The sequence below is a fragment of the Mangifera indica genome, chromosome 8 (assembly GCF_011075055.1).
Source record: "Mangifera indica cultivar Alphonso chromosome 8, CATAS_Mindica_2.1, whole genome shotgun sequence".
NCBI classification, from domain to species: Eukaryota; Viridiplantae; Streptophyta; class Magnoliopsida; order Sapindales; family Anacardiaceae; genus Mangifera; species Mangifera indica.
In genome coordinates this window covers 6,644,386-6,657,948 of record NC_058144.1, presented here as the reverse complement: position 1 = coordinate 6,657,948, position 13,563 = coordinate 6,644,386, and the positions used below count along the sequence as shown (strand labels likewise).

Sequence of the window (13,563 nt, the reverse complement as noted above, 5' to 3'; positions counted from 1 at the left end):
AGGAAGACAAAGAACTTCGTCTTCCCCGACGAAGTTCTTCATCTCCCAAGGCGTCTTCGACGCCGATCGACCCTCCAAATGAGAGGAAAGAGATCGTCGAAAGGAGAGGATGTCTCGGGAGGGAGGGGCCGTCGGCAATGGAGCCGAAGATGTCGCTGGAGATTTCAAAACCAAACCCTAGGGTGAAACTGTTATTTTTTAAAACTTAGGTTGGAGAAAAATTTTAGTTTTCAAAGTTTATGGGGATAAAAAGAGATTATATTTTAGTTTATTTTTTAATTTTATAAAGAAAATGACGATTTTACCCTTATCACCGTTATTTTTAACTGGCTATGAGTAGGTATTTGGTGTTTTCATAGTTAAAAAGTGAAAACTTGTCATTACAACATACCTTAGGTGGGAAATAGTCGTTTGACCTATAATTTATTATAAAACAACATGTATTTTTTTTTTTTGACAACAATTCTTAGAAACTTCCAAAACACTCAATAACATTTTTTCAAATTTTAAAAAAATCCTAAGAGTTTTATTAACATTTCTAATATTTTTAAAAATCACAATATACAAAAAAATATAATTATGCGCCATTAACACTTATAATTTATAGCATATTGTTCAATTTTTTGGGATTGTAATTATTATTTTAAAAACTACTAAAGGGTACTTTGAATTTAAAAAACACTCAAAAATTTCAAATTTCCAAATACCAAGAAAAATTTTATTAACACCTCTAATAATTTTAAAAAATTATAGTTTGCCTAAAACATACAATTATAAGTTATTGACACCTATAATTTGTTGCACTCTTTTTAATACTTTGAGGTTTAATTATTATTTTTAAAATTATTAAGGAACCTATTTATTTTTTAAAATTTAAAAAGCACCTCAAAACTTTTTCAAATTTTAAAAAACCTTGAAAAAATTTATCAACATTCTTTATAATTTTTGAAAAGAGTAATATTATCTACGCAAAAAATGACATATTATTATGTAATTGAATAGTTAAAAATTAAAAATAAAATAACATTTAATCACATAATGATACATTATTATTTGTAAATAAAATTATGCATATATTTTTATTATTTTAAAAATTATAATTTGTTTTCAAATATTCAATTATAAATCATCAATACCCTTACCTACGGAAAAAAAGTAAGGCAATAAAGATGTTTAAAAAAAGTATTTTTTATATATTTTAGATATTTAAAAATTTATTAATTTACAGTTATATAATAATTTTTAAAATTAAATAGTAAAAATAATAAGATAATATTACTTAATACTGTTTACTCATATAATTTACGACCCTAAAAATTCACTCTTTTTGTAATTGCCAAAAGACTTATTCCTATCTAAGGTTTGCTGAAAACCCAAACTCATATACATTAACTTTAAAAAAATTTAAATATTTATCTTTCTATTAAAATTTACTATTAGAGTCAAAGAGTAAAAATTTTATTTAGTTAAAAATATGTTAAAAAACTAAAAATTTATTACATTTTTCCCTAAAGGTTAAAAACGTAATATTTTTTCTCTATCTAAAGTTTGAAAAGTGATTATCTCCAACCTAAAGTTTCTCCTTTTCTCCAACGACTAATGATATCATTGTCGAAAATCAAAAGACAATGAAACGTTCCCTTGAATGGGAAGATCAACTACCATTTGACCATTCCCTTGGTTTTTGTCAGAAAACAACGTAAATCTAACGAAGACATTGAAGTGTCTTTTTTGTTCTGTTCAGCTAGACAGAGATGATTCGTCTTTGTTCAATCGAAGATCAGCATTGGACTTATTCTGGAGATGTCGATCTTTGGTTGGATGAAGCCAAATCATTTTTGTCTAGTCAAAAAGGCAAAGGTGAAGGTGACGTTTTGTTGTCTTGCAACGAAAACCTAAGAAAACGATCGAATGGTGGCCAATCTTCTCACCTAGGGGAACTCTTCATCGTCTTTTGATCTTCGATGGCAAAAACGACAACCATCAGAGAAAAGGAGAAACCTTAGGTTAAGATAGTCATTTTTAAAATTTTAGATACAAGAAAATTGTTAGTTTTTAAACCTAAGGAGAAAATATGATAAATTTTTAATTTTTTAAATATTTAAAAATAAATGATATTTTTACCTTTAACCATAATTTTAATAGAAATTTGAGTTTTAAAAATTTAATAAGTACAAGTTTGTATTTTCACCAAACCTTGGGTGGGAATAAGTCTCTTTGTAATTAGTGGTCCTGAATTAATTGCCTACTTTGCTAACTTGGCTTGTAAAGAAACGAGAGAAGAGCAGACCAACCCCAAGGCAAATAATCTAGATGTAAAGTAGGGGTGAGGGGATTGATATCCCTGTCTCAATCTTTGTAAGAGATATCAACCTTTATTTTTAATTTGTGTTTATTATGGAAATGATAAAAATTCTTATTTCCCTAAAAACCCCTCCCCATCCCCTCTTCTCCTGAGCTTTAAGAGGAAAAATCTCTTCTTTGTACCTAAAAGAAATTTTCTAAAAACAAAATAAATATATTAAATAACAAAATTAAATAAAATAAAACCAACCCATAATTTAAATATCACAAATATCATATATTAACTATCGTAATATATATAACAAAAACATAAATAATCTAAAACTATAAAAATATGTTATTATTTTAAACAAAAATATTAATATAAAGTATTGGGCAGGGTTAGATTTGAGTCAAACTTGATTCGGTTTGCATATAATAAAGCTCGTGGAAGCCAAGTTTGAATTCGGTTCAAATTTGGCTTGAGGTGTTTTGAACTCAAGTTTTTAACTATTTCATTATTAAAATAACGTTATTTTAATACATATTAATTCAAAACGATGTCATTTTGTATCAACATTTTTAATTCAAAAAATTTGACAAATAGCTTTAACTCGATCAAGCTTGTATTTGGACTTATTCAAACCAAATTTGAATTCTAATTCGAATAAGTTTGATTCGAATTTAACCTTAGTTTTGGGAATAGAGATGGAGACATAGGTAAGACGGGATGAGAAAAAAATACATATATTCCCGTTCTCGATGGAGGCGGGGACAAGGGTGATCACAAAATTTTTTTTTATCATCATTCCTATTCTCTTCTCTATTATCATACAAAAAAATCTCCTCTTTGTATCAAAGAGGGTCAAAATCCCAAAATTCGACTAGAAATTATTATCTCGAATGTAAAGTAGAGTCCCCAAAACACCGCAAAGCAAGAGCAATACTGACACTCGCATTCACATCCCATTCACAGCAAACAATCATCTTCAAACTAAAACTAACGGGGAAGAAAGCATGGAAGACAATACCAAAACCATTACTCGAGACTATCTTAAACAATTATGCTCAACATCACCGCGTTCCTCAACCTCTCATCCTTCACGGAACTCTTGGCGTCGGCAAAACCCCTGTATTTCTCGAACGTTAGTTAGATGAACTCACTTTCATTTCAACCATTATTTGTTTCTAAAGAATGCCTTTTATAACACAGTTTTTGCCTTTTATATTTGTTCCCAGGGCTGCTTAAAAATTGGAAATAAGGACCTCACCTCATAGGCTACATAGACTTTGCTGAATCAGTCAAAGATTACCACCCCCAATACAACTAGTCGTTCCCTTGGTCGTCTTGGTCAAACAGTGATCCACTCACTTTATCATACTGCAAACCCAGCTCGAGACCTGCCTTGAATCAATGGTTCGAAAGGGTATCAAATTGGGCACCGTTAGTTCGCACCAAATATTCTCCACTCTCAACAAGTGGCACGGACTCAACACTGCCCTTCGGAGAATACTTCATAGTAAAAGCAAGAGTGTGAAAAATGTGGTTTCTGATAAGGTTTTGAAGTCTGTGTTATGGGAGCGAGCGGTATCGCGTTATCTGCTCGATTAAATGCCGAAGAGATTGATGGAGTTTTGGAGTTGAGAGAGAAGGGAGAGAGTTTGTCCGTTGAATAGGAGGCATATCTTAGAGAGGCGCTTGTGACATTAACATTGGTTAAGGAGTTGATAAAGATGCAGCAAGAGTGGAGAGCTACTACTATTACTCATCTGAATAGAAGTGGTGGCTTTTCGAGATCTTTGGCCAATTCTTGTACTGATTGGCCTTGTTTGTTGATCGAGTTATTATGACAAGCCGCCGAGACTAATCGTTTTCAGGTAATTATCTACAAATTTTGAGTATTTTGCTTAGAACTTTGGCGTATAATCGTTAAAAAGGAAAATTTGGTCACGAACTTATCATTGCTGCATTTATTATCAAACAAACCCTTTTCCTTAATTGGTGCATCTGTTTTGTTGTTTTGTTCAGTATGCTAATACTTGCTGTTAAGAATCAAATTTTGTAATGGTGCCAAATTCATATTCTTCAATTTGTATATGCTATAATTTTTATCTTAAATTTCTTTTAGTTGCCCATGACTACTAAGGAAAATAGGTTGGAAGATATATCAATGAAGTATTTATCACTGAGGTCTAACAATCGTGCTTTTTTGATGGACGTATTTCAATTTTCTTGTGCAGCCGAAGCTGGTTATAAACAATAATGATGTGCTTCGCCATGCTCTTTTAACTGATGATTCAAAGGTCAGTGCGTCAATGTATCATGACAGTCTGATATGGAGAATAATTGCTTTGGGTGTGAATGAGTGATGCTTCCCTGTCATACTTATTACTTCAGGTAGGTTAGGTCCATCTCCACTCCATTCTCCATGTCACCTGAAATTTTGTTTGTGAAAATTTTAAACTGAGCTCTCAAGGTTTGTCTTTTTTCAGCAATTTGTGACATCAATTTTCATCAATTTTGCATGGTAGTATGTATTTTATATTACTCATTAATTCTTGTGAACTTTTGGGATCCTGCAAGATCTATACGTTTGCCTTGACATTAGTGATGATTGTTCTTATTATCTATACAATTTGAGATTCCATAGAACTTTTTTTGAATCTATAATTTGTTTCTAATAAATAAGTTGTATACAACTACTACTACTACAAGGCCTACAGGGATTTTGGATTTCCAGACATATTCAATTCTCGTGAGGTAATATGACTCTTGCTTCATCTCTCTTCCCAATGCCTGAGTGTGGCATGCATGTATGTTTGTGGGTTCTGTTATTTGAACGAAGTCTTGAACAGTTATTTTTGATAGCTTTTTGCTATGTTAGATCATGAAGACTGGAGATGGGCTATTCTTTCTTAAGAAAGTATTGTGACTAATATTTATTAGTATTAGATAAATCCGCTTTTGAGCAGGTCTCATTTTTCATTTTTCTTTTTCCCTGGATCGCTATCTTAAAAAGTCTATGATGCTAGTTATAACAAGGGATATGCACCTCCCTATATTTACCTGGGACATGAACTGTTGCCCCAATTTTAGCAAGCGCAGTATTGTTATTTTTGTCCTTTCAGAATTTGCACTCTTGAGTCATAAACCTGTTTATAAAATGCATGTTCTTATTTGATCTATTGCGTGCATGTATTGGTGTTTCTGTTTCACTTTTTTTGGTCTTTGATGTTTTCTACATGTATTCAATATCAATATGTTTCAAAGATTTTGGTGTCAATATTTTCTTTTCTCTTCATTGACATTTCTTTTCTGTAGGCATTTGGGTGGACTCACAGGAAGCTAAGATGCAAATGGTTACTGATTACTTCAACCAGTCACAGGTAAGTAATTTTACTGTTCTTATGTTAAATATTTTTTAATGAAAGAGAAAACAGTCAATGATTACTGGAGTTCTTACATTTTTTCAGCAATGTCTTCTTTGAATTTAGTGGATCATGGTTGTTGAGGTTTTTGGGCCAAACCCTTGCCATCTATTTGAGCTTTATGCACTCAAGCAAAGCAATGACCTCCAGAAGTAAGAATGATTCAATGTTTATATGCTCCATTTTTGAGTAATGCTCTATTTTGATTTCCTGAGGTTGAATGTGGTGTACCTAGGTACTCAAGATTAAAGAAATCAAATAAATTATTGTGCTATTGAAAATTTTCTGTCCTCTGTCATTTCCCTCTCCAGGTTGTAATGATAATCTTAAGATAAGAGAATATAAGTTTCTTGTGGCATGGGCAGCATGCTATGAGATACATCATTAATTTTACCTAATTCAATAATCAAGACAAGCAATGTTAATTCAAACTAATGCTGCATATGTAATTAGTTTTGTTATCCTTTTAATTGTAGGCTGATGGAAGACAAGGCAAGTACGTTTGGAGGACATTGTAGTGCTATTTAGCTTACTTGCAGGTAAGTATGACTTATCCTTAACGTCTTAGTCCAAATTTTAAAATTCTTAAGTAGGTATTTTATCAAATAAAGGTCATTAAATTGTCAAATTTAGCATGTAGTGTACATATAGGTTACCTATGTTGAGGTTATCTAAAAAAACAACTATTTTCTTTGTGAATCCAATATTTTCAGTTGCATGTTGATTAATGTTCTTAGTTCTTTTGCATGTGCACCTTTTACTGTCCTCACTTTTTATTCCTATATATTATTTTAGGTTACTGTGGTGAATCTGTTAGGGTCCCAAGTGTAAGGTATGAGACTTGGATCCCACATTGGAAAGTATGGGCAACTAGTATGGGTTTATATGGTCTTGGGCTCTCCTATCTCAATAGCTAATTTTTGAGGTGTGGTTCTCCTAAGGTTTGTATCATTTGGTATCAGAGCCATCATCATGTCTCCCAGTTGCAATTGTGCGGCGCGGGTGGTGACGCCGACATTGCAGTGTTCCCCCGGGGCTAGCAGGGAGCTAGCGCACAACCAGCCCGCGTGGGCGTCGGGGCTGCGGAGCGTGGTGATATGTTAGGATCCCAAGTGCAAGGTATGAGACTTGGATCCCACATTGAAAAGTATGGGCAACTAGTGTGGGGTTTATATGATCTTGGGCTCTCCCATCTCAATAGTTAGCTTTTGAGGTGTGGTTCTCCTAAGATTCGTATCAGAATCCTACTATGGATAAAGCTTTGCTGTTTCTGCAATAGTTTGCTGATGATGCAAAAAGTGAAGAATTCCAAAGGACAGGTTACCACTTGGAGCTCCTTGGAGGCATCCTCCTCGAACAGATGACACCACTCCGGGAAATGTATATGATGTCCTTCTTGTATTTCCACAAAATAATATATTATTCAGATCTGGTGTTGGCTTGTGTCCTTCATATGTTTATTACTAATATAAAATAAAATACAATCAATATTTGTTACTGTTGTGATCATATTTGGTGTAGCATTGTGAGTATCTGTTACAACCCAGATCTCAGCATTTCATGTTGGTGATGAAACTTGTATTTCATTTAGATTATAAATTTATAATAAGCTGATGCCTAATTGAGAAAATTGTATGGGTTCTTGTTATCATACATTAGCTTAGAGAGAAGTAGAAGATGGAATAACTAAAACAACGGTTAGGATTGAAGCGCATGGGCTGCGGTGGAGCCATCTGGAGTCCACCCAGAATTCAAACGATCACTGATATCATCCAACCAGAAGAAACTCAAATTCACATCACAACCTGTTGCTGGTGGCTCAGACATGATCCTGGCAATGGGCGCCCATGGCTTTCTATTGACTAATGAGACAGAGAAGTCAGCAGTACAAGGTAATAATGTCAAATTGATAGAGACATCAAGAGGGAAAGCAAGAGATCATTAATGTATCTTTGAATACAACGAGGAGTCCAAAATATTCAAACAAGACTTCGAAGTTATGAGGATTTACATTGCTGGGTTCCATACTGTTTTTTTCCGAGTCAAATTTCTAGCCATTCAAACGAGTTGAAACGCAGACTGAATACTACCTGTATCATATTTAATTGTCAGTAGACTCCGGCTTCCGTGATGAATGGGGACTCTCATATCAAACCAAATAACAATTCCACCATGTGTTATTTGGAATTACATAATTTGACGACACCGTTTAATCGTTTTGTGCATGTGTAATTCAAACAATATACCTAAATGGTAAAACATTTCTAATTAGTCATTTCAAGTTTGACTGAGTTTAGGCGTTCTTGACAATTGTGGCTCACTCGAAATTTAAAAAAAAAAAAAAAACGTGGGTCAGAGTTAGATTAATAAGTTTATTGCGATTTGAAATTAGAGTATAACTAATAGAGAGGGTAATTTCTATTTGAATTTAAGACTCTTGACAGTTTTTTTTTATCTTAATATAAAGAAAATTTTCAAATAAAAAAAAAAAAAAGACGGAGACAAAAAAAATCTCTACAATCAAGAACAGATTAATGATGAAGATACATATATCTCCTCCCCATTCTGTCTTTATTTTCATCCCTTTATGTTAATATATTTATTTAAAATATTAATATATCTTTATAATTTTACAGTATTTATCTTTATAAGTTTTTGTTGTGTATATTAAACTAGTTAATATATGATATTTGTGATATTTAAAATAATAGGTTGATTTTGATTTCACTTAAATTTGTTATTTAATATATTTATGTTATGTTTAGAGGATATAAAGAGAAAATTTTTTGACAGATATGAAAGAAGATTTTTCTTCGTAAGGATAAAAAAAAGTTTTCCTTCTAAAAAAAGAATAGGACTATAGAAACAAAAACAAGGATTAAGATCTTTTTGCTGCCCTTTTCCATTGTCATTCCAAATAGTTAATGACATAAAATCTCATAAAATTCAATTATAAATTAAGAGACGAAATGCTTTTTACTTCCTTAATAGTAATTTGAAAGAAAACACGATAAGAAGAGGATCATATTTTGACAATAAAAAAAAAGTGAAGTTATTGTTCTCTTAATACCATATTTAATTATAACAATTTTTCTTTCTTTGACCCAAATTAAACTTGTCAAACAAGATTGAAGAAAAAAAGGCCACACTTTCGACCATAATCTTTGATTAATGATCATAAACAAACAAGTCTCCAGCTAAGACCAACGAGGGAATGCCTGTTTTTCACCTAAGGTTTGTTCTTATGACACTTTCCCACTCTCAAATCAGGGTGGTTATAAATCAAATCAAATCAAATTCAAATACTTTTTAGTTCAAGTTTAATTAAACTAAAATTAAAGATATTTTGAGTTTTGTTCAAATAAAAAGTAATTCAACTTAATTTGATTTGAGTTTGACTCGATTTTATAACTTAAATTGATAGTTCAAATTTGTAATTTGAGTTAGTGTTTTATTAATAATAATGTCATTTTACCCAAATAATTAATACAAACAGTTGATTCAAATCATAAATTCAATAAGTAATTTTCACTAATAAATTTGAAAAAGAATGGAAAAATTATATTTCTAAACTTAAGTGATGAAAAAATATCAACAAATAGTTAATAGCCCTAGCTTTCAGGGTTTTGGAATATAAATTTATTTTGTTTTGCAGCTTTCCATTTGCTCTTATCTTACAACCCATATTCAAAGGCTCTACATAATCCACCACCAGAAGCCGCCTTGAAATTTAATAGATAGTTTGGGTAAGAAAAAAAGAGAATTTATACATAAAAAATAAATTTAAATTACTTTTAATGATATATCAATATTAAACTTTTGATCATTTTAATTGAGATTACAAGTTTTTAGTTGAAAAAGAATTGAGAGAGACAGGATGGTGTGAGCCTCCTCTCTCCTCAGCTCCTTCTTTGCAACGTTCTCTTTCAGTTTGATCTCCCTGTAAGCCTACAAGCCTACACCGCCAACCCCACCCGAACAAATGCCTCCAAATATCACATTCAAAACATTCTAAACACACAAAGCAACCATCATCTTAAAAAACAAAAACACTCCAAATCATGTTCAGATATGGTGATAGTTGATGCTTCTAATGGCGGTGGTTGGGTTGATTGGGGTGACATCTAGTGAAGGGTAGAGGCAATTGTATGGCTGTAAGGAGGAAAAAAGAGGAAGAGAATGAAGTAAAAGAAAGAAAGGATAGTGACAATTAATTAGGCTGAAGGGAAAAAAGGAAGAAAAAAAGAGTGGATGATATAGTGCCATCCGGCGAATCAAAGAAAAAAATTAAAAATTTTTTTTTTTTTCACAAATTAAATAGCTTTATCAAATTAAAATTGACAAACAAAATTAGTTTGAACAGAAGAAAGTCTAACATTTAAGTTCAAAGTTGAGAAAATGTCTATGAGAAATATTTCTTTTTGACCCACCAAGGTTAGTTTGAATGGTAAGAAAGTTAGACTTTATGAGAGCCAACTTTGTTTCAAACCTTCAACAACATATTAAGATAATTTTCTTAACTTATTTGATTAAATTCTAAGATTTTAATAATTTGGTATGATTGATTCAGTTAAAAAAAAAAACAAAAAGAAACTCCTTTTGAATATATTGTTTTTCCCCTTATACCCTTGAATATTAGATAATTTTTTAATAAACCATCTTACTTACAGTGAACTGGATAGCAAGGGGATCCTAACTGAATCATTATAATTCTTGTTCACCTTTAGAATCTATGTCATTAAGTAGACTTGATCCAGTATTATATGAAATACTTTATTATGAGAAATGACCCACTACTTTATGAGGCAGAAATACTTAGCCAGTGTTGATCTAAATCCAATAATCCAATGGTTACATGTTTCAAGAGTTAGGCATGAGGGGTTACTTCTGGGCAACTTCCTATAACATTATAGTCAAAAGAGCCTACCAAATATGCAATGCATGGGCCCCCTAAGGGGTGACTTGATGATAAATGGTAGGTTTTCAAAATAGTGAGTTTGGGTTTAAATCGTCAGTAATATATTAAAATAATATTTTTAATTTATCTAATTTAATTATTATAAAATTAATTATTAGATTTAAAATTTAAGTATGATTAACATGATTGATTCCGTATCAAAACATCTATGGGATTCTTCCTTAAATTTAAAAAAAAATATACATATGCAATGCATGGAAAGTGGAGGCAATAGTTGGTCAAATTTGCCAAGAAAGATATTTAGCCACCAAAATGGGCCCAATGAATATTTGTTTAGGTATATAACATATTACAAATAATATTTTGTAATTTTAAATTATTTTTTGGTCCTACAAGGCTATGCCGGCTCACCTTGAAGTCCCTATAAATACCACCCCAGCCAACGCTCTCGTTGCCTTAACAAACACACATAGCTCCGCTGGTAGAGAGAATAAGCAATAAAAGTATTCAGTCATTCTGAGAAATGGAGAGCTTGAGATTCCCAGTCATCAACTTGGAGAAACTAAATGGTGAGGAGAGAGCATCCACCATGGAAAAGATTAAAGATGCTTGTGAGAACTGGGGCTTCTTTGAGGTATACAAGTTTTAAACTTTTTAATATGTTTTCTTGACAATACATTGTTGTTGTTTAATGGGTTTGTTTTACTACGGTTAATATATAGCTGGTTAACCATGGGATATCCACTGAGGAGCTGGACAATTTGGAGCGGAAGACAAAAGAGCTCTACAGAAAATGTATGGAACAAAAATTCAAGGAATTGGTTGCAAGCAAGGCTTTGGAAGGCGTTCAAACTGAGATCAAGGATAAGGACTGGGAGAGCACCTTCTTTGTGAGCCATCTTCCTGAGTCAAACATAAATGAACTCTCAGATCTCGATGATGAATACAGGTAGCACAAGAGCTATAAGTAAGCTAGCTTCTTGATGTAAGTCTTTTTCTTAAGAAATGTTTCGGTTTGATGCAGGAGGGTGTTGAAGGAATTTGCATCAAAATTGGAGAAACTAGCAGAGGAGCTGCTGGACTTGTTATGTGAGAACCTTGGACTAGAGAAAGGGTACCTCAAGAAGACCTTCTATGGCTCAAAGGGACCAACTTTTGGCACCAAGGTTAGCAACTACCCACCATGTCCCAAACCTGATTTGATCAAGGGACTCCGTGCCCACACCGACGCCGGCGGCATCATCTTACTCTTCCAGGATGATAAGGTCAGCGGCCTCCAGCTTCTCAAAGATGGCCAGTGGATTGATGTGCCCCCAATGCAACACTCTATTGTGGTTAACCTTGGTGACCAACTTGAGGTACTGTAAACTATCAGTCATCATCTTAAAAAATAATGACTTCTGTTTGCTAACTTTCAACTGGAAGCCTTTTGTAATAACACTTCTGACTTTGAAATGTGCAGGTCATCACCAATGGAAAATACAAGAGTGTGGAGCACCGAGTGGTTACTCAAACACAGGGTGCCGGCCGAATGTCAATAGCTTCATTCTACAACCCTGGCAGTGATGCATTTATCTGTCCAGCTCCAGCATTGTTGGAAAAAGAAGCAGAGGAGAAGAAACAAGTGTATCCGAAATTTGTTTTCGAAGACTACATGAAGCTATATGCCGGCTTGAAGTTCCAGGCCAAAGAACCAAGGTTTGAAGCCATGAAAGCTGTTGAAACCACTGTTACTGCTTAATCTTTGTGTGTTGGAGTGGTGTGAAGTTTGGTTATGAATGGAAGTCATAGCTTACTACAGTATCATAAATTTTATTGTTATTATTGATTTGTGCACAACAACATATGTGCCTATTCTGTAAGAGTCATACCTTTGGTGCTTGACACTGTCTGGTCCATTGAAGACAAAATAATAATATTCTTAATCCAAATCCCAAATGAAAATTTGTTTCAACTGTAATCTTCAGTAGATCATCAATAAATGTGTGTCACATTTGCTACTGCTTTGTTAAGTCAAAAAAGGTTTCATAGAGTACAGAGACCATCAACACAAACAACAAGAACCGTCCAATATTTACAAAGTTTTATCTCTTTGTTCAATGAACCCATGCTGCCCAACAAAAACCTCGTGCTTTTGATACTTATCTTCACAAAGAAGCATATCTAGAAAGTATATAAATGAAAGCTCAAACATCATTGTGGAATTGCTTTTTCTCTTTTCTTTTCTTAGTGGGGAATATTTTACCAATAAAAGAAAAGAAAGAATCAAAACAGAAGCCACATACCTTTTAGACGTAGTAACTTAAGATCCATACAAGCATTCAACTAAATAATTACTGGAGAGACCTAAGCTAATTATTCATGCAAAGAAAGAAATAAAGAATACGTTTGTCGTACGTAAATAAGCATTCGGCTGACTGAGATGGCCCAAACCCACATCACAATTAAGAGGATTAAACATATCGGCATACCACTTTTTGCGGATCAAAAAGCTTTGTGGTTGGCAAAGTTTGTACTGAAATTTCATCAAACAGTTCGATGAAAGTTTTCTTCATTGCTTTGTATGCAAGTTAAATTAATAAACAGTTGGAACTTGTCTGCAAATAAAGAGAGAAAATTAGTAAAGGAATTTCAGATAAACATTTCTTTGTGCCACGGGTCAGCTTTAATCATGTCATATTAAATCTGAATGGTGTAACATCTTTGCTCTAATAGCTGATTCATTATTTAAATATTATCCACTTTAAACACATATTTTATCATGGTTTTGTTTTTAAATTTTACAATTTAAAACACGTCTTGATAATTTAAGAAGTTCATAAATTATTTAATTAGCCAAATTTTTTTATTTTTAAACGATGTGAGATATACAAACAAACTGAATATCTCTTCTGTGTTTTACTGACGTAGGATTTGTCTAAATGTACCACAGT

General features: G+C 32.7%; 1 protein-coding gene and 1 pseudogene across 1 annotated transcript; both read left to right on the top strand.

Moving 5' to 3' along the window:
• Nucleotides 1-3,079: 3,079 nt before the first annotated feature.
• On the top strand, nt 3,080-7,221 carry LOC123222827 (annotated as a pseudogene).
• A 3,862-nt stretch (nt 7,222-11,083) lies between these two features.
• On the top strand, nt 11,084-12,584 carry LOC123224438 (1-aminocyclopropane-1-carboxylate oxidase-like). Its single transcript, XM_044648092.1, has 4 exons — nt 11,084-11,264; nt 11,353-11,579; nt 11,655-11,988; nt 12,093-12,584. The coding sequence occupies exons 1-4, from the start codon at nt 11,154-11,156 to the stop codon at nt 12,369-12,371; spliced, it is 951 nt and encodes a 316-aa protein (XP_044504027.1). The 5' UTR covers nt 11,084-11,153; the 3' UTR covers nt 12,372-12,584.
• The last annotated feature ends 979 nt before the right edge of the window (nt 12,585-13,563 follow it).